Source organism: Tachysurus vachellii, chromosome 19 (assembly GCF_030014155.1).
Source record: "Tachysurus vachellii isolate PV-2020 chromosome 19, HZAU_Pvac_v1, whole genome shotgun sequence".
NCBI classification, from domain to species: domain Eukaryota; kingdom Metazoa; phylum Chordata; class Actinopteri; order Siluriformes; family Bagridae; genus Tachysurus; species Tachysurus vachellii.
In genome coordinates, this window is record NC_083478.1 from 3,924,074 (window position 1) to 3,949,662 (window position 25,589).

General features: G+C 39.4%; 1 protein-coding gene across 3 annotated transcripts; it reads right to left on the reverse strand.

Moving 5' to 3' along the window:
• Nucleotides 1-1,102: 1,102 nt before the first annotated feature.
• pan2 (poly(A) specific ribonuclease subunit PAN2) lies at nucleotides 1,103-24,259 on the reverse strand. Of its 3 annotated transcripts, none has more exons than XM_060893501.1 (26): nucleotides 24,151-24,259; nucleotides 23,562-23,808; nucleotides 21,642-21,811; nucleotides 21,425-21,545; nucleotides 19,446-19,523; nucleotides 18,794-19,064; nucleotides 18,099-18,444; nucleotides 17,810-17,906; nucleotides 16,313-16,432; nucleotides 12,910-13,029; nucleotides 12,638-12,766; nucleotides 12,293-12,489; nucleotides 11,254-11,402; nucleotides 10,898-11,001; nucleotides 9,357-9,455; nucleotides 8,040-8,113; nucleotides 7,675-7,816; nucleotides 7,388-7,525; nucleotides 6,664-6,723; nucleotides 6,487-6,577; nucleotides 6,225-6,382; nucleotides 5,531-5,674; nucleotides 4,960-5,139; nucleotides 4,738-4,831; nucleotides 3,942-4,142; nucleotides 1,103-3,396 (listed from the first exon to the last, which is right to left on the reverse strand). In XM_060893501.1, exons 2-26 carry the CDS (start codon nucleotides 23,793-23,795, stop codon nucleotides 3,362-3,364), a joined length of 3,552 nt encoding a protein of 1,183 aa, XP_060749484.1. In that variant the 5' UTR covers nucleotides 23,796-23,808; nucleotides 24,151-24,259; the 3' UTR covers nucleotides 1,103-3,361. The 3 variants fall into 3 exon arrangements, with proteins under 3 accessions (XP_060749484.1, XP_060749482.1, XP_060749483.1); XM_060893499.1 differs by having other exon boundaries at nucleotides 8,031-8,113; XM_060893500.1 differs by having other exon boundaries at nucleotides 8,031-8,113; nucleotides 23,562-23,805; nucleotides 24,151-24,236.
• Between the last annotated feature and the right edge of the window lie 1,330 nt (nucleotides 24,260-25,589).

Genomic DNA, 25,589 nt, shown 5'->3' on the forward strand with positions numbered 1-25,589 from the left:
TAGGATGTGATAGCCTACTGGTTAAAGCGTTGGACTACTGACCAGAAGGTCATGGGGTTGAATCCCAGGTCCACCAAGCTGCCACTGCTAGGCCCCTGGGCAAGGTCCTAAACTCTAAATTGCTCGGTTGTATAAATTGTAAGTCACTCTGGATAGCTAAATGCCAGAAATGTAAATGTATTCAACATTGCTCACTAAGTGTAAATATGTGCCTTGTAGTTCTTCCAAACCCAAAACACAGTCTAAATTCAAACAGACTATCTATTCCCTTAGAAATGATCAGCAGAACTTTCAGTTTATTCCCAAAGCTGAGGAGAATGATAAGTAAAAATGTTCAAGATGTTTCTGTCTGAAGGACCTGTTTCATACACATCGTATCTATAATCCATTAACAAAAAGGTTAAAGGAACTCTGGGAAAATCTGCACCTCATTCAGGATTTTGAACGGTGAACTTTAACATATGGACTTTTTTAAGATAGAAATATTAGTTTTAAATTCATTCATTTATTATTGTGAGATGCTAAAGGAAAAGATAATGAGAGTGAGATGGTATTTTTACGGTGTACTTTATGTAAGCGAAAGAAATCCAATTGGACATAGGAACATGTTATAGGAACGTGATCAGTAAAAGTGTAGTGTAATGTGGCTCAGTGTGAAGGAGATATTGCTGTTAGCACACTGAAGCTGATCATATTCCAACAAGAGCACATCCAGAAGTGTTATATTCCTCTTTATACCACAGCAAATTGCTAATTATTAATCATTTTAAATAAAAAAGACTTTTACTACGGTTGACAATATACTCAAAACCTGTCATAGACATGTGTCATAGACATTTAATCAACACCTTTTGATCAGTTAGATTAGAAAATTAGATGTTAAGATAAAAATATAAACATCATCTAATGAGTAAGCAGTATAATTTCTTCAGCTGTTTCACGTGTAATGATTGAATCATACACACGTTGTACACTATTAAAAAAAGTGTGGATGATCAAATAAATGCAGGAAATCAGGAGAGCATCACAGAGTATATTTCCTTCTTCATCCTATCCCCGGTGTACTTCATGTTTTATATTATTAATGACACCAAATCACCCAAAGTGTGAAAAAAGTTTATTCAGCTACACTCCTCAAAGTGTACAACATTGTTAGAAAATACAAAAACACAACAATACGTTTGCTTTGGCTTCCTGTACTAACACCAAGATTTAATAAGTGCAATGTTTGACTTTACAGGAAGGTCAAAGCAATAAAATCTGAGGCAAACCTGCCCCAGTACTATGTGCAGTCAGAGGTTTGTAACACACTTCAAATGATATATATCCATGACGCTACAGCGATAGAAAAAAAAAGAACAAAAACCAACAAAAACACAAAAAAAAGTTTTAATAATAATAATAATAAAAAAAAAATTCTCAAAATCTACAATTAAAGCAAACTCAAAAGGTGTCACTAATATCTTCAAACTACACTGGATGTGAATAGCTCATCCAAATCCAATGGGTATTATTTAATAGTGACACAATTTGAACATTTCTTTACATGCTTATTTTGAGATGCTTTATCACTTTTAAAAAAAAAAAAGTGATTTTAATAACACCAGTAAATTGTGGAGTTCTTAAATCCAGATAAAAATATCAGTAAGTTTGGCTCACTGGAGTGTAAAATCTGGATAAAATTGCAATTGCTACACAAAGGTCATCGTTCAATAGTAAAACGAGCATTACATTCACATCACAACCTCTATCCTGGTTAAAATAATCTTAACTGTGCAATGCATTAGCTCAGAGGTTTAACTCCTCAGGCTGTGTGCAACATCAAAAAAGGGAAAATTTATTTCCACAACTTTTAATGATTACCACAAATGTAGTCAATTAGCCGAGATGTTTCACAAACTCACTCATGAGTCTAGAGCAAGTCTTTCAAAATTGAATGAATAAAGTGAAATGAAACAGACGTCAAAGCCGCTTGACAAAGGACTGTGAAGATATTTCCTATGCAGTCTGCTAAAGCAGTGGCTTCATGCCTCCAGAATTTGTTAGCTACAGTAGAAATAAAAAGTCTGCACATCCCTGTCAAAATTGCAGGTTTCTGTGATGAAAAACTGCAACCAAGATAAATCATATCAGATCTTCTTCCATCTTTAACGTCACATGGCAAAGCAAAAACGGAGGGATGCGTCTGTGAGAATGAAACATATCACATTCAAACTTAACATCGTGTTCCAGCAACTCAAGCCTTGGTCTGAAAGAACCTTTGGAAGCATGTATAGGATCTAACGGTTGAAAGGTATCAACCAGGAGAGGTGTACAAAAGAATTTCCAAATCATGAGATGTACCATGGAACAAGGACAAGAAGAAATGTTAAAGTAGCTTCAGGAATATCTGATAAGTACTGGTCACTTCTGGCATGTGATGATAATCTCCTGTATTCTTCACAAGGGCTAGATCATAAGGCAGATAGACAGAAAACCTTTTTAACAAAAATGAATGAATTAATTACTCAATAATAATAGTGTTTTGGCCTGATGTAGAACATTTTGGGGAAAATTAAGACCTTCACGCCCAAAGATTACGTCACCCACGGTGAAGTACGGTGGTGGCGACTGCTGGCTATGCAGCTGGGACTGGGAATCTATTCGAGATCAATGGATTCGTGGATAGCTCCAAATACCAATCTATTGGTGTGTAAATAAAAAAAAAAAAAAAAATGCAGTTTTCTGTTAGACAGCAGAAGAAACATTTCAGAACAACAATGACCCAAAGTCAAGTTCAAATCAAAAAAGAAACTTCAGAAGACGATCAGCGTTTCATATCTGCATTCTATTCAAATCCCGCGGAATCAGAGAATGACAAACACCAGGAAGAGTGGAATAAAATCGTCAAATCGAGACTTGCAAAGACGTCAACAAAGAATCAGGACACGTCAACACACTACGCCACCAGGTTATTAATCCTGGTTTAAAACATTTCTATTTGTTCTTCACTTTTTTGTTGTTGCTAGATCACAGAAAATTTGGAAAAAGGTCTGACATGATTTTTTTTTGTTTGTTTCATTTTTATAACAACATAAAAATCTGCAAGTGTAACAGGGGTGTGAAGATTTGTTATACAAACATCTTACAAACACGTCTTGTAAGGTAAAAAAATTATTATTTTTTTTTTTGGTTTAACATTTTCTTTTTTCCTGCTGCATGTTCACTTTTCTCAAAAATATCTGCTATAAATCAGTGTTTGCTTTTCCAGTGTTTGCACAAAACAGACAATGAGTATAGCAATATTGAAGACTCCTGGATGGATGAGTGTAGAAGAGGGAGGAAAGTCCGTTCGGCTGGAATGTTACAGTTTTCTCTCTGATCATAAGCCGAGCACCGAGGGGAACATAGCAGTACCTGAGAAAGGGAGGGGGAAAAAAAATAAAAAATCAAAAAAAAAAAAACACTGAAGAAGAATCAGGCTCAACTAAAATTAATCATAAAATTTAATCATAAATTGTTTTATTCCTTGAGTACCACAGCAATCAATATTTCTTTTTAATTAAAGGATGATGCATACAAAGAAACTGGAAATCCTGATATTTAATTGAAAAAAAAAATAAATTAACATCTTTTAAACAACCAGAAGGTAAAAAAATTCTACCACAGCACTGTTGTATTGTCAAATATACAAAACAGAATCATTATCCTATGAAATCAATAGCTATACGTGTCTAGTTTATATCTGGCCCACCACTTTGTTGTCCTTAAGATGGATACAAGCTGAGCGTATGAATCGTGAGTGAATTAAATCAACTGATTACTAATTCACACTGAGCAGGTCTATGTAATGTAGTTTATTAAATCAGTCACTCCATTGGACTTCTTTTTACCTGTGAAATTACACATAAGACTCCAAGTATCATGTACTGACTGTGTCACGTTCTGGTCAGGTTACATACCTTTGGGGCTTCCCTGGTTGTCTGCACAATCCGACTCCGGCACTTTCCAGTCTTGCTTTCGTCCTTTTTCATAAAGACCCTTCAGTACTTTCCGGAACTCCTCCTGCCCCCCACGGCTCAGCTCTAAGTACTTCCTGTACAGCTGCAGAGCGGTGCGTGCATCCTCTATACTGTCATGGGTCTCGCCCTGAATGTTTAAGTCTGAAGCAGAAAGTCATAAATAAAGAACTGGACTGAAGCCATAATGTGTGTCTGTAGCAAAAGTGATGGTTCCACATAAATAAAGGAATGAATGAATGAATGAATGAATGAATGAATGAATGAATAAATAAATAAATAAAAATCAAATACAATAAAATAATAATATATATAGGGGGCACGGTGGCTTAGTGGTTAGCACGTTCGCCTCACACCTCCAGGGTTGGGGGTTCGATTCCCGCCTCCACCTTGTGTGTGTGGAGTTTGCATGTTCTCCCCGTGCCTCGGGGGTTTCCTCCGGGTACTCCGGTTTCCTCCCCCGGTCCAAAGACATGCATGGTAGGTTGATTGGCATCTCTGGAAAATTGTCCATAGTGTGTGAGTGAATGAGAGTGTGTGTGTGTGCCCTGTGATGGGTTGGCACTCCGTCCAGGGTCTATCCTGCCTTGATGCCCGATGACGCCTGAGATAGACACAGGCTCCCCGTGACCCGAGGTAGTTCGGATAAGCGGTAGAAGATGAATGAATGAATGAATGAATGAATGAATGAATAATATATATATTTTTAAGATGCTTCAGAAGAGCAGAAAACACCTACCCAGGAAATACCAGGCAAGGAAACGCAAAGAGATCATTCTTTTCCTGGGCATGTGGAAGAGGTAGACTGTATCAATCACTTGGTCTTTCGGGACCTGAACACAGTAAACATGTTTATATAAAAAAAATATAGAAGCCAAGAAGCTCTGGACAATTTGCCGACATATTTTACATTCCACAGTTTACAGAGTGAGCAAGGCAAGAGGAGGTGCATCAAACTCACCAAAAGGTTTATGACTCGGAAATCCTTCTGTAGACCGTGACCAACAAAACGCACTCCGGTGTCAATAAGGAAACGGAGTTTGAGGTAAGTAGACTTAAGCGTGGTTAAGTGCTTAGAAGAAATCTTGGCATCCAGGTCACCGGGTTTGATTCCCGAATACTGAGTCAAGTAATCGACCACCTGGAGCAAAAAAAAGGGTTTTAAAAAACAATATTTTAAATGACTATTAAAAAATATTTAATTATTAATAACAAGCTAGAAATAACACTGTTATTGAACCTTATTTATTATATTATGATCCAAGGTATTTATTATATTGTATGTATGTAAATTGTATGTTTCCTTTTTCTTCTGTGAAGCGCTTTGAGATGCTACTTTTAAAGGCGTTATAGAAAATAAAGTTTATTATTATTATTATCATTATTGAACATTCTTGAATCGTAATTTTTTTTTTAATGATCTCAAACTGTAATATTTTCTTGACATATACTGCATACTGCAATGTAAATATGCAAGGAGCAAAAATCATCAAGCTAAATCGATGTCAGCTCACATTCTCCAGACACCTCACCTGCTCCTGTGTTGAAATATAATCGTCAATAAAAGGAACCCCTTCGTTGGGCCCTTGTCCCCTAACACAAGTAATACGAGCCACAGACATCTGGCTCGGCTTTATGGTGGACTTGGTGCCGTCGCTTCGTAGCTCCGCCTCTTCCTGTTCGGTGGCAAACACACAGATAACATGACATCAGTGAACATGCCGTGCACAAGTGTAGATAGAATTTAATGTGATGGTTAAAGGTCAGCGCTGTAGGTCACGTTTCCAAACACGTATCACATTAGTGTGTATACCAAAAAAAAAACAAAAAAAAAACAATACATATTTACATAAAGCAGCATTATTATATAGACAGGTTATTAATGATCATTTAGAGGAAATGCACTGAAACCCAGAGAGAATCTAGTTGCTCGTAGAATTTTTTTTAAACCCAATTTCTTGTAATCTGGTCAATCGTGAATTCCCACCAACAAGCTGTTTCCAACCAAACAGACAGGGTGAAGGCTTGCACATGCTTCATCCCAGACATCTAAAGTCACTTTTTTTTTTTTTTTGGAAGTATATGCCCAAGATTGTTTAGTGTCACTCAGATGGATGGAAAGAAATCAGGCAGCAGAAACAATTCAAACTCGCGATGACAGAGTTGTATCACTCGGGAACTTGAGAAAAAGGCATTTAAACAAAATCCGAAGCGCTTTTCACTGACCTGATTGAGCGTGACAAACTCTGCATCCAGTCCCACGAGGTCTCCAGGCTGAGGCATCTCACTCACCATCAGAGGGATGAAGGTGGCATGACTCTTCCTCTGTTTGCGGGCCAGCGATGCTTCCGTCAGCAGCACGTTGGCTTCGATTGGGTTTTTAACTGTGAATGATCCCAGAGTATTCTTAAAAAAACTGAGAATTGATAATGGACTAATGAGCCGCATGTCTTAACATGTCTTGACTAATCGTGGTGAAAAATCTTACTCCGCAGGTCATATTTTGTATGGTAGTTCCTCCTGGCATAGTAAATGATGGCTGGGACCTTCCAGTTTAAATCAAACTGAGCCGCTTCGGTCTGAGGGACACAAATGCTTTCTTAGCACTCGTTTGCTCACAGAACAGAATGGTGCAAACATCTACATGTAATGTCTATGACGTTACCTTATCAACGGGCTCGATCAGGAAGTCGTTAAACAGATACCATTGCTGATGTGTGACGCCCTATACAGGAACAAAAGATTTTATCCAGTATCGCCAACGTAATAAACATTTTGTCACCGCTTACAATTTACTAATTGAAAAAATGATAACTATTTACATTTATATGGCCAAAAGTATGCGAACACCTGACATTTACACCCGGTCCAAACCCACAGTCTATTGTTTTCCACTAGATTTTGAGGTATGGCTGTGGGGATTTGTGCTCCTTCATCTACACAGCTCAGTGCAGGACACTTGGGTCCTTCCACTCCAACCTTAACACGCCGTGTCTTCATGGAGCTCTGTGCTTTGTGCATCGTCATGCTGGAACAGCGTTTGGACTACACAGTTCTATTAAAAAGAAATCTTAATTCTACAGAAGATTCTACGTTCTAGACAATTGTGTTCATCTGAATTTGTAGCAACGGTTTCTGGAGGAACCACACGAGTGTCATGGTCAGGGGTCTGAATACTTCTGACCTTATTAGTTTAGCACGGCTGATATTAAAGAAGTAAAAGTAGGGTAAGGTAAATGTTCTTTAGAATGCGATTTAACCTCATTTGCAAGAATCCAGTTACCATTAAGCTGATTATCTCTGACTGTCTATCCATCTGTCTGCCTATGTCAATCCTTACAATGTCAGCCACGGCTGAATTTCACAATCACAGGGTCTGTCTGTCTGACCTCTTTCCTCTGGTGGTACGTCTCTCCCACTTTGATATGAGCCACCAAGTTTCCGCCTGTACGGGGATCAAGAATGTGAGGCACAGTGACCACCAGGTCATAAACAGCAGCTCCTTCTGACTCTTCCTCTGGATTTAACTACAGCAAAAAAAGAAATAGATCAACAAATAAATAACACAGTGCACAAACTGCTGCTCGCTGTAACACTAACTGTACATGCTCTCGTGTCCCGTGAGCTTTGAATAACATCCTGTACGACTCTGAGCGCTTTAGTCGGACTTTCTCACCTCTTCGGTCCCGTTCCAGCTGCACACCTCCAGACCGTGAGTCTTATTAATGCACATCTTTAGACTCTGTGGAATCCACACATGCTTCAGGTCCTCTGCTCGGGTGTCGAAGGATAAACCTTCTGCACTGTAGACTTCATCCCTGTTCATGTTAAAGTACATGAATAGAAATATTACAGATATAATGCCAATATAATGTCATGACTATGAGTAGAAAACATGGCTGCCATCAAAAGCCTCATAAGCTTTTATTTATTTATTTTTAATCTGTTTCGGAGGATTTTGAGATTATTGCTAAATAACAGTAGTGTGTATGTGGAAGGATGTCAGCTAGGTACAGTGTGTTTCAGTATTACTCTAAGCACCACTCTGTCGGAAGAGGCTCTTTGGGCTTTGGTGGCTCTGCGGCTTCTTTCTTCAGTGCCTTGTTGAACGAGTACTGCACAGCAATCAGATGTACAAAAAGGTTAGGATATTTTAAACCAACAAACAGCCATTCGCTAAATCGGAGAGGACATTTAACCCCAACTGAATCTGTGATTGTTAAAATGTAAGGTTTAGCGGCTTATTGTAACTTATTATAAGTTACACTTCGCCGAGTGCTCACCAATCCTACAAACCCTAGGAGTTTAGCATCACTTTAGATTTCTCCAACAGCTACAGAAAATAAACTCTGTGATCAACAAACGTTTAAGAATTTGGCACATTTTCATCGAGATGACCTTCACAAATAAACACAAGTTTAATGAATTTTGAAAACTAAATACATTTGAAGAAGTAAAACTCTAAACTTTGGCTATGTACAGAACTACAGCATGCACAGTCGCTTGACTTCAAAGTCTCCGAAAATAAGCGTCCCGTCTATTCTTTCATTCATTCATCTTCTACCGCTTATCCGAACTACCTCGGGTCACGGGGAGCCTGTGCCTATCTCAGGCGTCATGGGGCATCAAGGCAGGATACACCCTGGACGGAGTGCCAACCCTTCGCAGGGCACACACACGCACACACACACTCTCATTCACTCACTACGGACAATTTTCCAGAGATGCCAATCAACCTACCATGCTTGTCTTTGGACCGGGGGAGGAAACCGGAGTACCCGGAGGAAACCCCCGAGGCACGGGGAGAACATGCAAACTCCACACACACAAGGCGGAGGCGGGAATCGAACCCCGACCCTGGAGGTGTGAGGCGAACGTGCTAACCACTAAGACACTGTGCCCCCTTCTCACAGACAGGCTGAGAAAAATAAAAATAAAATCCATCTCCCTTTCTCAGTGCCTGAAGACTTTTGTGTGGTTTCCGAAACGTTTGGGTCTATTCTTTCAATCGTTAAAAAATGAAAAATGTTCTCAGATAAGGATCCACCGTTCTCCTTCTGTGGAGAAACTGGAAGGAATAAAAGTTTAAGGTGAAACAGATTGCGAGAGGGCGTTATTAGTACAAACATAAAGCCGTACTAGAGGAGTTGTCCGTTTTCGCGTGAGGTATTTTTTTTTGTCCCTGATAACCACAGACATTTATTTCAGGCGTTTAAATCAGAAACCTGTTCACGGACTTCTGAACCCGAAGCGCTATAAGGCGACATTATTTCCAGGTTTTAGGGTTTGTTCCTGCAGAATCGGTGAGTACTTTGGGACCCTGAGTACAGATTTGTTGATATGGTGCGGAGAGCTCACCTCAGCTTGGGCTTTCCAGAAATCTGCTTCTTTCACACTGTTCACCTCACAGTTTATTACCAACACGTCAGGAAGACAGCGGATGTTCCTTGTTTGTACCTACATACGCGCGCACGTGCACACACACACACACACACACACACAATTACTGAGCATCACAAAGAGTATTTTGATTTCTATAACAAAAGTTTGTTTGTTTTACTCTTCAGCATTAAAACTTCTTTATTACATACAATGACTTCATAGCTTTTAAAAGCTTAGAGTTACATTTATAGAGGAACATCTTCAGAACAAGTCAGCTCCTATTAGTACATACATTAAACCAGCTACAAACAAATGTCCACACAGCAAAAGTCTCTTTTTTTCCTCTTAAAGTTAAGAACACAAAATAAACTTGGTACCGAAAAGGCATAATAATTTTCTATCCTGAAAAGATCCTCTGACTTTTATAAAAGTCTTACACTTAACACTCCTTACAGAAACCTTCACCGTATCAACACCTTACACACATTTTTTTAAAACTGATACACAGAGTATGCCAAACAAGTCTCTGTGTAAGTTATTACTATAGAAACCATATCAGAAAGAGTGCATTAACATTAAAACTTGAAGTCAGACCTATTGTGTAAACTGATTATTAAAGGTGGGGTCTCCGTTGTTTGAGAAATGCTTCAGAAAACGGAGTCGGGCCAACAAACAAAACAAAAACAAAACAAACGTGTAGCCAATGAGCAGAAAGGGGCGTGTCTTGTCTATATAGGCAGAAGAGAGTGTTCAGTGTGCATGTGTGACATTAGCAGAAAGCGGTTTTAACATTGACACGGAGGATAAAAACAAAGAAAGAAAGCGAAGAAAGGTTTACGATAAGGTAAGAAGTAGGACGTGTTAATATAGGATCAGCTTTCCAGCGCTGGAGAGAACTGAAGGAGCAGGAAGTTGGTCACATTCACAGATTGGAGTTTCCTGAGTCAATAACTCCTGAGCTAAACGCTGTTACTACACAAATAACACCTCTTTTCTAGTAATGTAGAGACGCAGCTACAACCGTGTTTTGTGTAGTAACAGTGTTTAGCTCAGGAGTTATTGACTCGGGAAACTCCAATCTGTGAATATGTGACCAACTTTACTTAAGACACCGAGGCGCTTTTTTCCTTCTTGATAGGTGAGTAACGTTGGTTTTGTTTTGTTACACAGAACTAATATATGCCTTTGTCCTTTACATGATTATGCTTGTGTGTCATTTTTGCTTGTTTGTTTATCTGCAATCGTATTGTTCTTCCCTTCAGCTATGATAAAGACACGTTTCTTTCCGTTAGTTGCCTGGGTTACGTATGTATGTGTGGGCGGAGCTATCAATACAGGGGTGGGACCCGTTTGGGTTAGGGGCGTGTTTGTTTTGGTGATTTCAAATGTCAACATTGGCTTTCAAACAACGGAGACCGCACCTTTAACACTTTCTAACCAATCAGCATCCACGCTTCAACAGGATCTGTCGGTTTGATCAGGCTGCATGCTGATAAGGCTAATATACACAGACTTACTGTGGGCTGATATTTTTCACAGTTTTCACACCAGGCCTGTGTGCTCTGCTCCAGACAGATGCTCTTCTTCAGGATTTCAGCAAAATCATATTCAGGGACCTTTTCTATTTAAAAAAAAAAAAAATTATATATAATATATATATATATATATATATATATATATATATATATATATATATATATATATATATATATATATAATTCTCTCATGATACTGGCTTATGTGGTCTGTTTTATTAATACCTCGAGCTCGAGCTAATTAAACTGATCGCCGAGATCTCTAATTTGAGTTAGTTTTCTTTGATTTACTGATGAAGGTGTGATAAATGTCACTAGTTGTGTGTCTATACAGTTACCGATGGAGCTCTGCTCAGGGTAGTGCATAGTGAAGAGCAGAGTGAGTGACGAGCGCACAGTCTCCTTCCCACAGCGACAGAGACTGCTGTTCTCCACCTCGCAGCCAAACAGCCTGCCAATCACAGACTCCCCTGAAGAACCCAGCGTACTGCAAACACACACATACTTTATTGTTTCATTCGCAGAAATTTTTATTTCAAAATCGCATACGTCAGTCCAACTGCATGATAAATGTTTGTGAGTAAACAAAGTGCTTTATACCTAATCCATATCCCTGATACGTTTCATCCGCATAATAGCACCAATAAACTAGAACGTACATTTCCTGAAGAAAATGTGAATGGTGTTTGCACATGGCAAATCCCGGAGGCTAGTCGAGACGAGCATGTGATGTCATCAGAATACACGTGACGGAGTTCCCCTCATTGTTGTGAGTGTTTTGATATGTTACATGTCCATGTTGTAAAAAGTTTTTTCATTTTGCATATTTTGGGGGCGGGGCTGCGGCACAACCGGAAGGCCAGTCGGTACACCAATTTAAAACTTTGTTCAGAGTATCACCCTAAAGGCTCTGGCCGAGTTTGGTGTAGATAGTTCGAAAACTTGCCGAGTTACAAACCTCCAAATTTTATAATGGGAGTCTATGGGAAAAAAGGCCACTTTGAGACCCGGTACCGGAAGTACGGGTACTCGGATCGCTAATAAAAGTCATAGCACACCTCTCCTCAATGAGCCGGTCGATTTGACATCTTATTCATGGGTCTAGGACAAAAGCTGTGGGACAAGTTACGCGCCGAAGTTTTGTCCGGCACAATAGTAATAATGTTGCTTTGCAAGCACCATTAATAAACAAATAAATAATAAATATTGTGAGTAGTGTAGTGCTTTATACGCACGAGTGTGATGATGCAAGATTTGACGAGATTTAAAAGTGTGTCTAAAACCAGACCAACAAAATATAGGGCACCAGGAACAATCGCGCTTGGATTCAGACGGCAGCAAATGTACCCGGTTTGAAAACTGTGAATTGCCCCTCACCTACTGGTCCCTCTGTAAGCCTGAGGTCCTTCCTGCTCCTGTGTTTCCTGGTGCAGCTGTGTGAGGATGAAGCAGTTCCAGCTCTGGATTAAGTGACCCAGCCTGGCCTTCCCTGTCTGCTCATCTGAATCAGCCAGGATCAAGCCAAGAGCTGACGCTTCAGGAATTGTCCGGAAGGCCCGCAGGAAATTACTGGCCTGGAAAAAAGGATTTTTCCATTTTATATCATCATCATCATCATCATCTCCTCCAAATACTACTAAGAATAGTAAATGCAAGCAAAGATCCTTAACCTTGTGAGATTGTATCACATATTTTATCCTTAACCGGTAAATGGAAGTGTACCTGGCAGGGATCTCCTCTGCTCAGATCTAGCATATGAAAGAGGAAGCCGAGCTCACAGGCCAAGCAGAACTCCTTCTGACACAAGTGATTCTGCACCAGGCATCGAATTGGCTCCAGTAAATACAGCACCTTGTCGTCAATTAGAGAGAAATGTAATCATAATCAAAGTGAATATCCAGTCTTTATTCATCAACCAGCAAAAATCCCCATGCGTGGTGTTGGTTACTCTCTATATAAATTCTAAATGCTTGTTTAAGTGAATATGTTCCTACCTGGATCATGCAGTTACAGTAAGCGTTGGGTATATGAGGCTCCAAACCAGCAAACAGAGTTCTGTTGTAATGCTTAAAGTCAAAGTCCTCCAGTCCCAGTTTGGAGTATTTGATGGTGACCTGGTGGAGATCGAGGTGTTCGGTTATTATTATACGGTTCAATAGTCACAGCGCTTACGCAAAAAGGCTCAGGATGACTTTCAAGTACAGAGTTTAAACCCGATAACATCGGTTTTGTACGGTGGCCGAGAAGTGCAAAACAAATTAACAAATCCGAAAACACATTAACAAATCCGAAAACAAATTAACAAATCCGAAAACACATTAACAAATCCGAAAACACATTAACAAATCCGAAAACAAATTAACAAATCCGAAAACACATTAACAAATCCGAAAACAAATTAACAAATCCGAAAACACATTAACAAATCCGAAAACACATTAACAAATCCGAAAACACATTAACAAATCCGAAAACAAATTAACAAATCCGAAAACACATTAACAAATCCGAAAACAAATTAACAAATCCGAAAACACATTAACAAATCCGAAAACACATTAACAAATCCGAAAACAAATTAACAAATCCGAAAACACATTAACAAATCCGAAAACAAATTAACAAATCCGAAAACACATTAACAAATCCGAAAACAAATTAACAAATCCGAAAACACATTAACAAATCCGAAAACAAATTAACAAATCCGAAAACACATTAACAAATCCGAAAACACATTAACAAATCCGAAAACAAATTAACAAATCCGAAAACACATTAACAAATCCGAAAACACATTAACAAATCCGAAAACAAATTAACAAATCCGAAAACACATTAACAAATCCGAAAACAAATTAACAAATCCGAAAACACATTAACAAATCCGAAAACAAATTAACAAATCCGAAAACACATTAACAAATCCGAAAACAAATTAACAAATCCGAAAACACATTAACAAATACGAAAACACATTAACAAATCCGAAAACGCAACGACAATTCAGACAACCTGGAAGAGGTTTGTGATTGGAACACGTACCGATCATTGGACAAGACACCTGTCACTCAAGGTATACATGAAGTTCAACAGTCTGCCGCAGGGAAAAGTTGGAATGGATGGATGGAACGGATTACTGTGGATTAATTCTGTTATTTTCTTATATTTAAACGGAGAACTTTACACATTACACATAAGATTCCATACCTGTATATCTTGAGTGACAGGAGTCTTGTCCAATGATCGGTAAGTTTCCATTCAAAAACGATACACTGCCGTTTCTGGGTTGTCTGACTTGTCGTTGTGCTTTCGGATTTGTTAATGTGTTTTCGGATTTGTTAATGTGTTTTCGGATTTGTTAATTTGTTTTCGGATTTGTTAATGTGTTTTCGGATTTGTTAATTTGTTTTTGGATTTGTTAATTTGTTTTCGGATTTGTTAATGTGTTTTTGGATTTGTTAATGTGTTTTCGGATTTGTTAATTTGTTTTCGGATTTGTTAATTTGTTTTCGGATTTGTTAATTTGTTTTTGGATTTGTTAATTTGTTTTCGGATTTGTTAATTTGTTTTCGGATTTGTTAATGTGTTTTTGGATTTGTTAATGTGTTTTCGGATTTGTTAATGTGTTTTTGGATTTGTTAATGTGTTTTCGGATTTGTTAATTTGTTTTGGGATTTGTTAATTTGTTTTCGGATTTGTTAATTTGTTTTCGGATTTGTTAATGTGTTTTCGGATTTGTTAATGTGTTTTCGGATTTGTTAATGTGTTTTGCACTTCTCGGCCACCGTAGTTTTGTCTTTATGAAGTACAGACAATGAAACTAAAAAAGATGCATCTGTAACATATATATTAGTCATTTTTGAACGAGGTGCACTAATAATACATCATGCAGTATAGATGAGCACACATGGGTTCAAACCCCAGCACTGCCACTGTTGGGCCCTTGTGCCTTCCTGCTCCTGGGGCGCTGTATCATAGCTGCAGGGCTGTCAAGTGTCAGGCATCGAGAGTGACAGTCACTCATTTGGGTCTTTTGTCACGTTCTCCCGCCACACATCGTATTTCTCACGCAGAAAAACTTTTTGACTATTTATCATATATTTAATATGCCACAGCGCTCAAAATGTATCTGTCCGCACCGCTGTCTCTATGGAACCGTGCAGGAAACAGCTTGTCTCTGGACGGGACATTGTCCTCAATCATGACCGTAAAAATGTCTGGGCTTGAGCCGAACTGTTTTAAATGGGAGCAACATTACAAATGATAAAGGAGTCCAAAAAAGGCAACAAACACTTATAATAAACAACACCAGTCATAATCTCTCTCTTTTTCTCTCTCTCTCTCTCACACACACACACTCACACACACAAATTAATAAATGGAAATTAAACAAATACTTTGTATACTCAGTTGGGATATGCGAAGAAAAGAATTCCACCGTGCTGTAATGTATACCGTATTTTCCGCACTATAAGGCGCACCTAAGAGCCTTAAATTTTCTCAAAAATCGCCCGTGCGCCTAATAATCCGGTGCGCCTTATGTGTGCACTGAGTTCCAAAAATCTGTAAAAATGTTATTGTGCGACTTTGGTAAGCGCTCCGCTTGATCGACTGTCGGACCATTTCCCGCTGACACAGGGACGTAATACGTACACTACGTACGCTGGCAGCGATAAACCGATCAGAGAACATTACGTAATACGTACAGTACGTACGCTTACCTCCGCCACGCCTCCGGTAGGTACGTATACTACCGCTATGTTGCAAAACAACATTTGTTTCTTCCTAACCATTATGCGCTCCACAGTCCAGTCCAGTAGGTGGTGGCAAATGCACCTTAAGTTGGTTTGCCATCCACCAATAAAAATCAGAAGAAAAAAGAAGACAACATTTGTTTGTCTAAGGACAGCCGAACATGGCACCGGTGAAGAGACATGCTTACGAGGCACAATTCAAACCACAGGCTATCAGTTACGTGGTTGTAAATGGGAATAGAGCAGCTGTGAAAGAATTCAACATCAATGAATCTATGGTTCGGAAGTAGAAGAAGCAAGAAAATGAACTGCGCCAAGTTAAGAAGACACAGTAGATGAGGACTTTGATGGATTTGTGGGAGAAGATTGATTAAAAAATAATGTGTGTGTGTGTTGTTAAATAGTAGAATAAAGTTCAACTAAACTCACTGTTTTGCTTCCGTTACCTTTTTTGTAGACCGTATGTTTTAGCATGCGCCTTATAATACGGCGCGCCTTATGTATGGGTTAAGTACAGGAATAGACCCCGTAATTGAGACTGCGCCTTATAATTCGGTGCGCTTTATAGTGCGGAAAATACGATACATGTCCATAATAAAGTCTTCAATGCCCCCAATTCATTCATAAGGTATGTCATTACCTTTCTGTATTTCTTTGGCACCATGTATAAGTGAGGCTCCTCGTCTCTTCCGATCGGAGACTCTGGAACCTGGTTATAGCTGTCATACTCCATCTCTACCTCCTTTATCTTATACGGAACCTGACACACAGAACATTTAAAGTTTTTGTGAAGGCACAAACATTTTATATGAATGTATGTACAGTATTAGGGCTATACAATATGCCACTGCATCAGAAGATGAATTCAATTAAATTTATTTGTATAGCGCTTCTAATAACCAACATTGTCCCAAAACAGCTTTACAGGAGCATAAATAATTAAAAAAATAATAAAGTTAAACTAAAATTATTATTTATCGTTAAAATCTACCCTTAATGAGCAAATCTGCATCGAGGTTGGCAAGGAAAAACTTCCTAAAACGATATGAGGAAGAAACCTTGAGAGGAACCAGATTTCGAAGGGAACCTCGTCCTTTTTTGGGTGACGCTGGACAGTAAATAATATAAATAATGTCCTTTCTAAAATGGTTTATGGATTAGCCGATTCAACACCGATATCACAAATATAGCCCTGCAAATATACAAATGTGCAAACCAAAATAAATATATTTCCAACGTATGCGTGTGTGCAACTATGTCAGACGTTCCAAAGTCTTTAAAGTTGGGGTGCACGATGTTTGAAAGCCAATGTTGACATTTGAAATCACCAAAACAAACACGCCCCTAACCCAAATGGGTGTCACCCCTGTTTTGATAGCTCCGCCCCGCACATACATACGTAACCCAGGCAACTATTACGGCGGAACCTGTTGGGGCAGCTGACCGAGGGTATATTTTTATCAATAAATGAACACAATGAGTAATACTATGGTAATACAGATGTGTTTTTGTAGTACTGTGTGTTGTACCGTGAAAGGTTCAGCTCCGTTTCACGCGGAAGACGACGTTCAACTGTCCTCCAGGCAGAGGTAACGGCAGGTCAATGTTTCAACCGCTTTCTACTAATGTCACACATGCGCAATGAACACTCTCTCCGCCCATATCGACAAGACACGCCCCTTTCTGCTCACTGGCCACACGTTTGTTTTGTTTGTCGGCCCGACTCGGTTTTCTGAAGCAGTTTTCAAACATCGTGCACCGCACCTTTAATGTATTTCAGGCTGATCTTTAATAGTGGTGCATTACAGCTTTAAATATTATATTTTTTGCCCAGATGTACCCAAACGGACCACACCGGCCATCTGAGAGCACATACATTTGTACCACTGGCCTTTAAAAAAAAAAACAAAAGTCAATTTTAAGGTAATTTATGGCTTATCTAATTTGCTTAATTTGCTTAATTGAACTTAATTCCTGCTTGACAAATTAGCATACCATACAGTGTGAGACTGTGAGATATATAGATATAGTCCACAAATCAAATTATGTAATCAAATTTTATATTATAGAAATAAGTGGGGAAAAAAAAAAGACCTCATCCCTGATTTTCATGAATATTGAATAAAATTTGCAGTACCTGATTTCTGGGTCGTGTGCGAGGGTTGGGAGCATATCCAATAAACCCAACAGTCTTCATCGTCCTCAAAATCTCTGGGTCAACTGGAGGCGCACGTCTGTAACAGACGGAAAGTTGGAATATACGCTGCAATGTACTGCTAGCAGACAGCAGAGAGCAGAAGTGCACTGCAAACCACAAACAGCTGTAGCTCTTCAGATAAACTCTTAATAATGTAGAGTGCTAAACTGAAAATGCTAAGGATCACTTAATTACCTTTAACGAATCACGAGTGTTTGTGTTTGTGTACCTTGGGCTGGGAGTGACGAGGTTACTGAGCCAGTCTGAGAGCAAAGGCTCTGTGCTGGTCAGTGGCAAGGGCACCAGAGAAAGTGGCACCAGCTCGTGGTTCCAGTCCAGATGAGGCAGCGAATCGACAATGCAAGGAAGAGCCAGCTCCGTTTCTCTGGAGTAGTCGTTAAAGGAGACGTCGGGGGCACTGGACCACAGATGCACGCAACCGCCCGAGTCTCCGAACGCCAGCGCCTGCTTACTGCTCGACACTTCAAAGCTCATTAGCAGCTGGCCTACTGTGTTCACGTGAAAAATATCAGCCAGGTTGGCCAGACCTGTGGGCTCACAGAACTGACACTGACCTGCAGGGGGCATCAGCAGACAATTACAAAATAATCTTCAGTAATACAAAACAACAGATGATGGCCTCATGACAAAGTCCTGCAGGTATGTTAAATTTAGATACCCGGAAATATTGGAATTCTTTTTTTTTTTTTTTTTTTACATACCACAAAGTGTGAGAAAATGAGAAAGAGAACAGAAAATTTATCCACACAATATCCGTGTTATATTTTATCAAAACTTTGATATCACTTTGTGCAGGATAACCTAAAAGAATAAGGGAAACAATGTAAACATGTGCTACATGTGGGAAATTAACCAAGCCGTCACTTCTGCTGATTCTGCACACTCTACCGGGCAGTGATGTACCTGTCTGGGAGATAATAGCCAGCCGTGAGGTGTAGGTCGGGATGAAGCGGAGGAACAGCGGATCCACGTGCACCTGCAGAGGGGTAACGGCTCGCATCATGCGGAGGTCGTACACCATCAGGAAGCGATCGCAGGACAGGCCGTTGAGGCCACGGCTCGAGAAGCCGCACGCCGCCAGCAGATTGCCGTGCACATCGAAATCAGAAAGGCTGCCGGAGTAAGCATCAAACTCATGCTCTATTTTAAAGGTGCGGAGATCTCGCAGAGACACCTGTCACGCCAGGAGACAGGAAAGACGAGAGCAACGTTGTAAAAATACGCCATAATCTCACAATGTTCTGAAGAAAACGTACCTCAGAGAGAAACAGTGAATGCTCGTAATCTGTCCCCATTTAAAAATTCCACCCTTTTCTTTTCAGTGCATTGTCCATATTTCCTAATTCTAAATTTTCCAGACTTTCTATGATCAGCTTTCTTGCTAATTTTTAAAGGTCATGAACTATGACACAAACCTGAACTATTACACACACTCGCATTGTTCGCATTTGTATAAACTGATTCTTGGAAAGTCCACATATTCTGCTCCAGTCCAAAGATGATATCCCTTTTACACGTTTTCACACAGACACATCCTGTTTCGCTTTCCTCTCACCTTTCCTGACGTATGTCCACAAAAGAAGAAGCGATTGGACTGCCTCATGATGGCCACACCTGGGATCTCCACGGTGAACTACAATAACACACCGTAAAGGGGGAAAAGAAAAGAAAAAAACACACAAAAAACCTTTATATTATTTTAGCTTTTCAAAGAAGTGCGTCTAAGCTGAGGACACGTTATTTCAGGTTTTTTTTTTTTTTTAAATCTAATCCATGTCTAAAATCACATACATCACTGCATGACGAATAATAAAAGTGTTGTTTTCTGTAAGAGGTTTTCTTCCTTCGTGACAATGTTGATGTTTTGACAATGACAATGTTGAACAAATTATTTCCCGTTATCACTTTCATTGCAGAAGCTTTAAACAAAAATGAATTAAATAAAATAAAGAAATAAAAAAAAAAAAAAAAAAAGAGAAAAAGAAAGCAGACACAACGTTCCACTGAAACATCCTCGGGATACAGGACGTTGTGGTTTCTTGGTTACATGACAACATGACTCTTCTGTCTTATTAAATTTAATGAGTAAAGCACCCATTTTTAGAGGAAATAAAACAGAAAAATGAAACCGGTGTCCTCTCTGTCCTGAAGACCCTCCAGCGCCAGAGAACTTTGCGCCGACTTCGCGCTTTCTCATGCATGACAATTTTCATTGGTCTTAATATCTTCAAAAGAAAAATAGACACACTGATGAGAGAACGACCGTTTGTAGTGTAAATGATAACAGAAACTAAATTACAAAACAGAAAGTCATCAAGTTTCTCAATGAATAACAATGTCAAGCCTTAGAGAAGATTATTTATTTTTTGTAAAACAAACTTCATAGATTCTGACCGAACTGGAGAATGTTTTATGATTTCTTGATGGTAACGTTTGTAAATTGTAAATTCTGCAATTTCTGGAGTTCGCTCCCAAGAATTTGACTCACCGAAGGCACATGTGCTGTGGTGATGTGACAATAAAAGTGACTTAACGTTTTATAGACTTGAGATACTGGGGATATATAAATCGTTTAAGAGGTTAATATTGTATTTTATTCCTTATTTCATTTTTTAGTTTTTACCTTTTTATTATTAATTCTTTTTATCATCTTATTATAGTTATTATTATCTTTTATTTGTATTATTTATTTTAATTTGACTGTAATGTACAATCCTAATTACAGCATAATTTGTGTTCACTTCATAGTGTTAAATATAAATAATAATAATAATAATAAGAATAATAATAATAATAATAAGAATAATACTCTCTCACTCATTTTCTACCGCTTATCCGAACTACCTCGGGTCACGGGGAGCCTGTGCCTATCTCAGGCGTCATCGGGCATCAAGGCAGGATACACCCTGGACGGAGTGCCAACCCATCGCAGGGCACACACACACACTCTCATTCACTCACACACACGCACACTACGGACAATTTTCCAGAGATGCCAATCAACCTACCATGCATGTCTTTGGACTGGAGGAGGAAACCGGAGTAGCCGGAGGAAACCCCCGAGGCACGGGGAGAACATGCCAACTCCACACACACAAGGCAGAGGTGGGAATCGAACCCCCAACCATGGAGGTGTGAGGCGAACGTGCTAACCACTAAGCCACCGTGCCCCCTAATAATAATATATTATATAAAATTCTAAAACACTTAAAAAAATGAATTTCTTTTGTGGATATTAACTATAAATGGATAAAAAGAATAACGTGTTGTTCTTTAATAAACTAATAATGCTCACTGTAGAGAAACTGACTGTTTCAAACCACCTCACTGTTGATTATTTTCCTGTAACAGCCAGTCAGGTCATGTTTTATTACTCATTTTGTTACTAGTGTAACTAGTAACTGTGACTTTGTTACTTCTGTAATATTTATCCCATCATTCAAACCCACGGCTCCATCCTACGCACATAAAAAAATTGATTAAAAATAAACACTATCATGATCAGTATTAAGTGCACGTGTAATGAAAGCTTACTTTCTGTGTTTCCTGCACAGTGTTCAGATCCACTTCAGTCACGTAGTTCTGCAAACCTCCCAACAGCAGCGTGTTATTGTCAGTGAGCAGCAAACTGTGCATGTCAGCACCCTCCTCCATCCTGGTACATGGCAACAGACAGACATACAGTATTTTATGAGTCATGAGGTTATACACTGTCACTTTTCACTGTCAGCAAGTTTCAAGTGAAACTCACGGGTAGTCGAACATGATGAGGCCTCCGCGTGTAAGGCACTTGATGTTACTCTTGGTCAGGAACAGGACGCCAGTATCCATGCTCTGAATATGGCGAATGTCATCAGCTAGGTGCACTTGGAACGAGGAGTAACGTCCCATCGTGGGCCCAAAAAAAGAGCTTGCGTGTCCCTGTAATAGGAGAAAATGAAAGCACAAAAATTCCCATAACCTGTTAAATAATAAAACAAAGAAAAGTTGCAAATGTGCTATCAGGGAAAAGATGAGTCTTTTAATCCACAGAACACCTTCCCAGCTGAGAAGCATGGGGATGGCAGCATCATGGGAATGATGCACTTTCTATAGAACAAAGATGACATCCGAAGAAAGGAGAATTAACTAGAAACACTGAAGCAACTCATGTGACAGAAACGTTAAAGCGTGGTCACAGCTGATCCTAAGCATACTTCACGATATGTAACGTAATGGTTGAAAATCCTCCACTGGATTATGACAAAACCCTGACCTCAATCCTATAGAATATTTGTAGACCGAACTGAAAAAAAAATTCACATCTACGCACTGAGGCCCACAAACCTGAACGTTTCATTTGATTGAGGTTCAAGCAATCAAAAGTTAATGCCACCAAGTATGACTGCATTAACTGTATGTAAATATGTATAATTGATCCAGTGACAATTTTAAATTTAATATAAATAAAACTGTCTTAGTTACTGTTTTTATGTAACATTTATATAACGGAAATAAAGTAAGAGAGTCCTGACTGTCTGTAAATTTACATTTATATTCACATTTCCGGCATTTAGCAGACACCTTTATCCAGAGCGACTTACATTTTATCTCATTTATTTTTTATACAACTGAGCAATTGAGGGTTAAGAGCCTTGCTCAGGGGCCCAACAGTGGCAGCTCGGTGGACATGGGATTCAATCTCACAACCTTCAGTTGGACCAGATCAGTTGTCCACTGTTACACCTTAACCACTAGACTACCACATGCCCACAAGTATTTCCAGCATCTTAGCTGGACGTCCTTATCTTACATTTACACTTACATTTTATCTCATTTTTATACAGCAATGCAGTTGATGGTTAAGGGCCTTGCGCAGGGGCCCAACCGTGGCAGCTCGGTGGAAGTGGTGGAAGTGGGATTCGAACTCACAACCTTCAGTTGGACCAGATCAGTTGTCCACTGTTACACCTTAACCACTAGACTACCACATGCCCACAAGTATTTCCAGCATCTTAGCTGGACGTCCTTATCTTACATTTACACTTACATTTTATCTCATTTTCAATGCAGTTGAGGGTTAAGGGCCTTGCTCAGGGGCCCAACCGTGGCAGCTCGGTGGAAGTGAGATTCAAACTCATAACCTTCTTATCGGTTGTCCACTGTTACACCGTAAAAAACTAATGTACCAATATAGAAAAATTACAGCAACATGAAACGTAGGATGTGGTAGCCTAGTGGTTAAGGTGTTGGACTGCCAATCAAGAGGTTGTGAGTTCGATTCCTACGTCCACAAGCTGCCACTGCCTGAGCAAGGCCCTTAACCCTCAATTGCTCAGTTGTATGAAAATGAGATAGAATGTAAGTCGCTCTGGATATAAGGGCGTCTGCTAGGTTAAGGTGTTGGGCTACCAATTGGAAGGTTGTGAGTTCGATTCCTACGTCCACCAAGCTGCCACTGCTGGGCCCCTGAGCAAGGCCCTTAACCCTCAATTGCCCAGTTGTATAAAAATGAGATAAAAATGTAAGTCGCTCTGGATATAAAGGCGTCTTCTAAATGCTGTAAATGTAATGTAAATGAAACGTGTGCCCTGAGTCTCAATGCCTTAAACTTGCTTTTATGCAAACTTTTAGCTTCAACTGCACATTTGCTGTATTCCAGATGTTGCAGTTTTGCACTGATGTCCGTTACCCGGTGGTTTCCGATCCACAGGAGCTCTTCGTGCAGGTCGAAGTGAGTCGCTGTGACTGGAACTCCGACCTCGGACGCCACGCTATGCAGCTCGGAGTACATGCCCTCGGCCACGGGCACTGCCATAGCGTCCGGGTCCATCTCCACAGCCTGCAGCAGTCCCGGGTCCAGAGTGGAGTCCAGCGCGGCTGCGTACTCACCCAGTCCCGGGTCCAGACTGTCAAAGTTCATCATGAGTGTGGTTCTGCTAATGAAACAATAAACAACGTATTTACACACGTGTGTGATGCATATAAACAGCTGCACATGACACTGTCAAATCCAACCAATAATACAGCGCCTCATTTATTCCACCTAGTAAACTGACACAGAAACCACTCATCTTATCAGGAACGGAGTAAAAACGTTAGTTAAAAAGGTCATTAAAAAATCTTCACTTAGCAAACTTAGCTAACTAACACTGAATCCATTTAGCATTAGCATTAGCATTAACATAAACAAGCTGCAGAGAGCATGTATTTTTTTTACACACACACACACGTAGACGTTTGATTAAAGGCGTACTATAAATCTAAAATAAATGTAATACCTATTCAGGCAATTATCATGCTTTCACAAAACAGTCGAGATGATCCCGGCTAGCTGCTACAAGCACATCGCCTTATCATTCAAAATAAAAACACACTTAGGCTCGATCCCAAATGCAGCCTTATTTCCTAAAGAGGTGTCCTACATAGCCGTGAAAGCATCGGCGTTACATGCTGTAGTGCACTAGATGGCCAATAGGGGTGTAGTTTTTAGTATACGGCCCTGAGTTTTACTTCCGGGAGAGGTAACGCTGTTCTTAGGTCGCTACGACTTTTGGTGCGAAGTAATAAATAGTCATTATTTTACACCTTATCTAGTGCACTTCTGTACAGATTAAAGAGCGGTTTGGGATTCATCCATTCTGCCAGCACGCCTTCTGAATAATAATAATAATAATAATAATAATAATAATAATAATAATAATAATAATAATAAATAAATACATCAATTAATTAATTATGAATAATAATTATACAAATAAATAAATGAATAATCAGAATCAGAATCAGAAATCAGAAAGATCTTTATTGCCAGGTATGTTTCTACATACGAGGAATTTGATCTAGTGCAGAAGCTCCACAGTGTAAACAGAATGGCATTGACAAGACAAGAACACATATACTGTATAATATAGACAGTTGTACAGTGGGAAAAAATGTGCAAATTGAAATATAAATGTGCAAATTGAAATATAAATAAGTAAGTTTGTGTTTTAAGTAAATTATGTAAGAATAGTGTGGTGTGTTTCGTGTATGTCAAGTGTTCATCAGATGGATAGCCTGAGGGAAGAAACTGTTCCTGTGTCTGGTCGTTCTGGTGCTCAGGGCTCTGTAACGTTCAGTTGGCAGCAGTTCAAAGAGTGAGTGTGCTGGATGTGAGGGGTCCTAGAGTGAGTGTGCTGGATGTGAGGGGTCCAGAGTGAGTGTGCTGGATGTGAGTGGTCCTAGAGTGAGTGTGCTGGATGTGAGTGGTCCTAGAGTGAGTGTGCTGGATGTGAGTGGTCCTAGAGTGAGTGTGCTGGATGTGAGGGGTCCAGAATGATTGTCTTTGCCCTTTTGCTCACTCTGGAGAAGTACAGGTCTTGGAGAGTGGGGAGTGTTGTGCCAATGGTTCACTCAGCAGTCTGGACTACCCTCTGTAGTCTTCTGAGGTCAGATTTGGTAGCTGAGCTGAACCAAACAGTCACTGAAGTGCAGAGGATGGATTCACTGATGGCAGTGTAGAACTGTTTCAGCAGATCCTGTGGCAGGTTGAACTTCCTCAGTTGGCGAAGGAAGTACAACCACTGCTGAGCCTTTTTCACAATAAATAATAATAATAATAATAACAATAACAATGATAAATACATTAATTATAATAATAATGATAATGACAAAAAATAATAATACTAATAATAATAACAATAATAATAAATAAGTAAGTAAATAAATAAATTAGTAA

What these genes read in the sequence shown, in the direction of transcription:
- pan2 (XM_060893499.1), bottom strand. Translation starts at nt 23,795, where the DNA reads ATGATGAACTTTGACAGTCTGGACCCGGGACTGGGTGAGTACGCAGCC. An exon ending in TGTGGATCGGAAACCACCGG is followed by an intron (nt 21,812 to 23,561) that starts GTAACGGACATC and finishes CTCCTATTACAG; the next exon opens with GGACACGCAAGCTCTTTTTT. An exon ending in CTCGTCACTCCCAGCCCAAG is followed by an intron (nt 17,907 to 18,098) that starts GTACACAAACAC and finishes CGTCTGTTACAG; the next exon opens with ACGTGCGCCTCCAGTTGACC.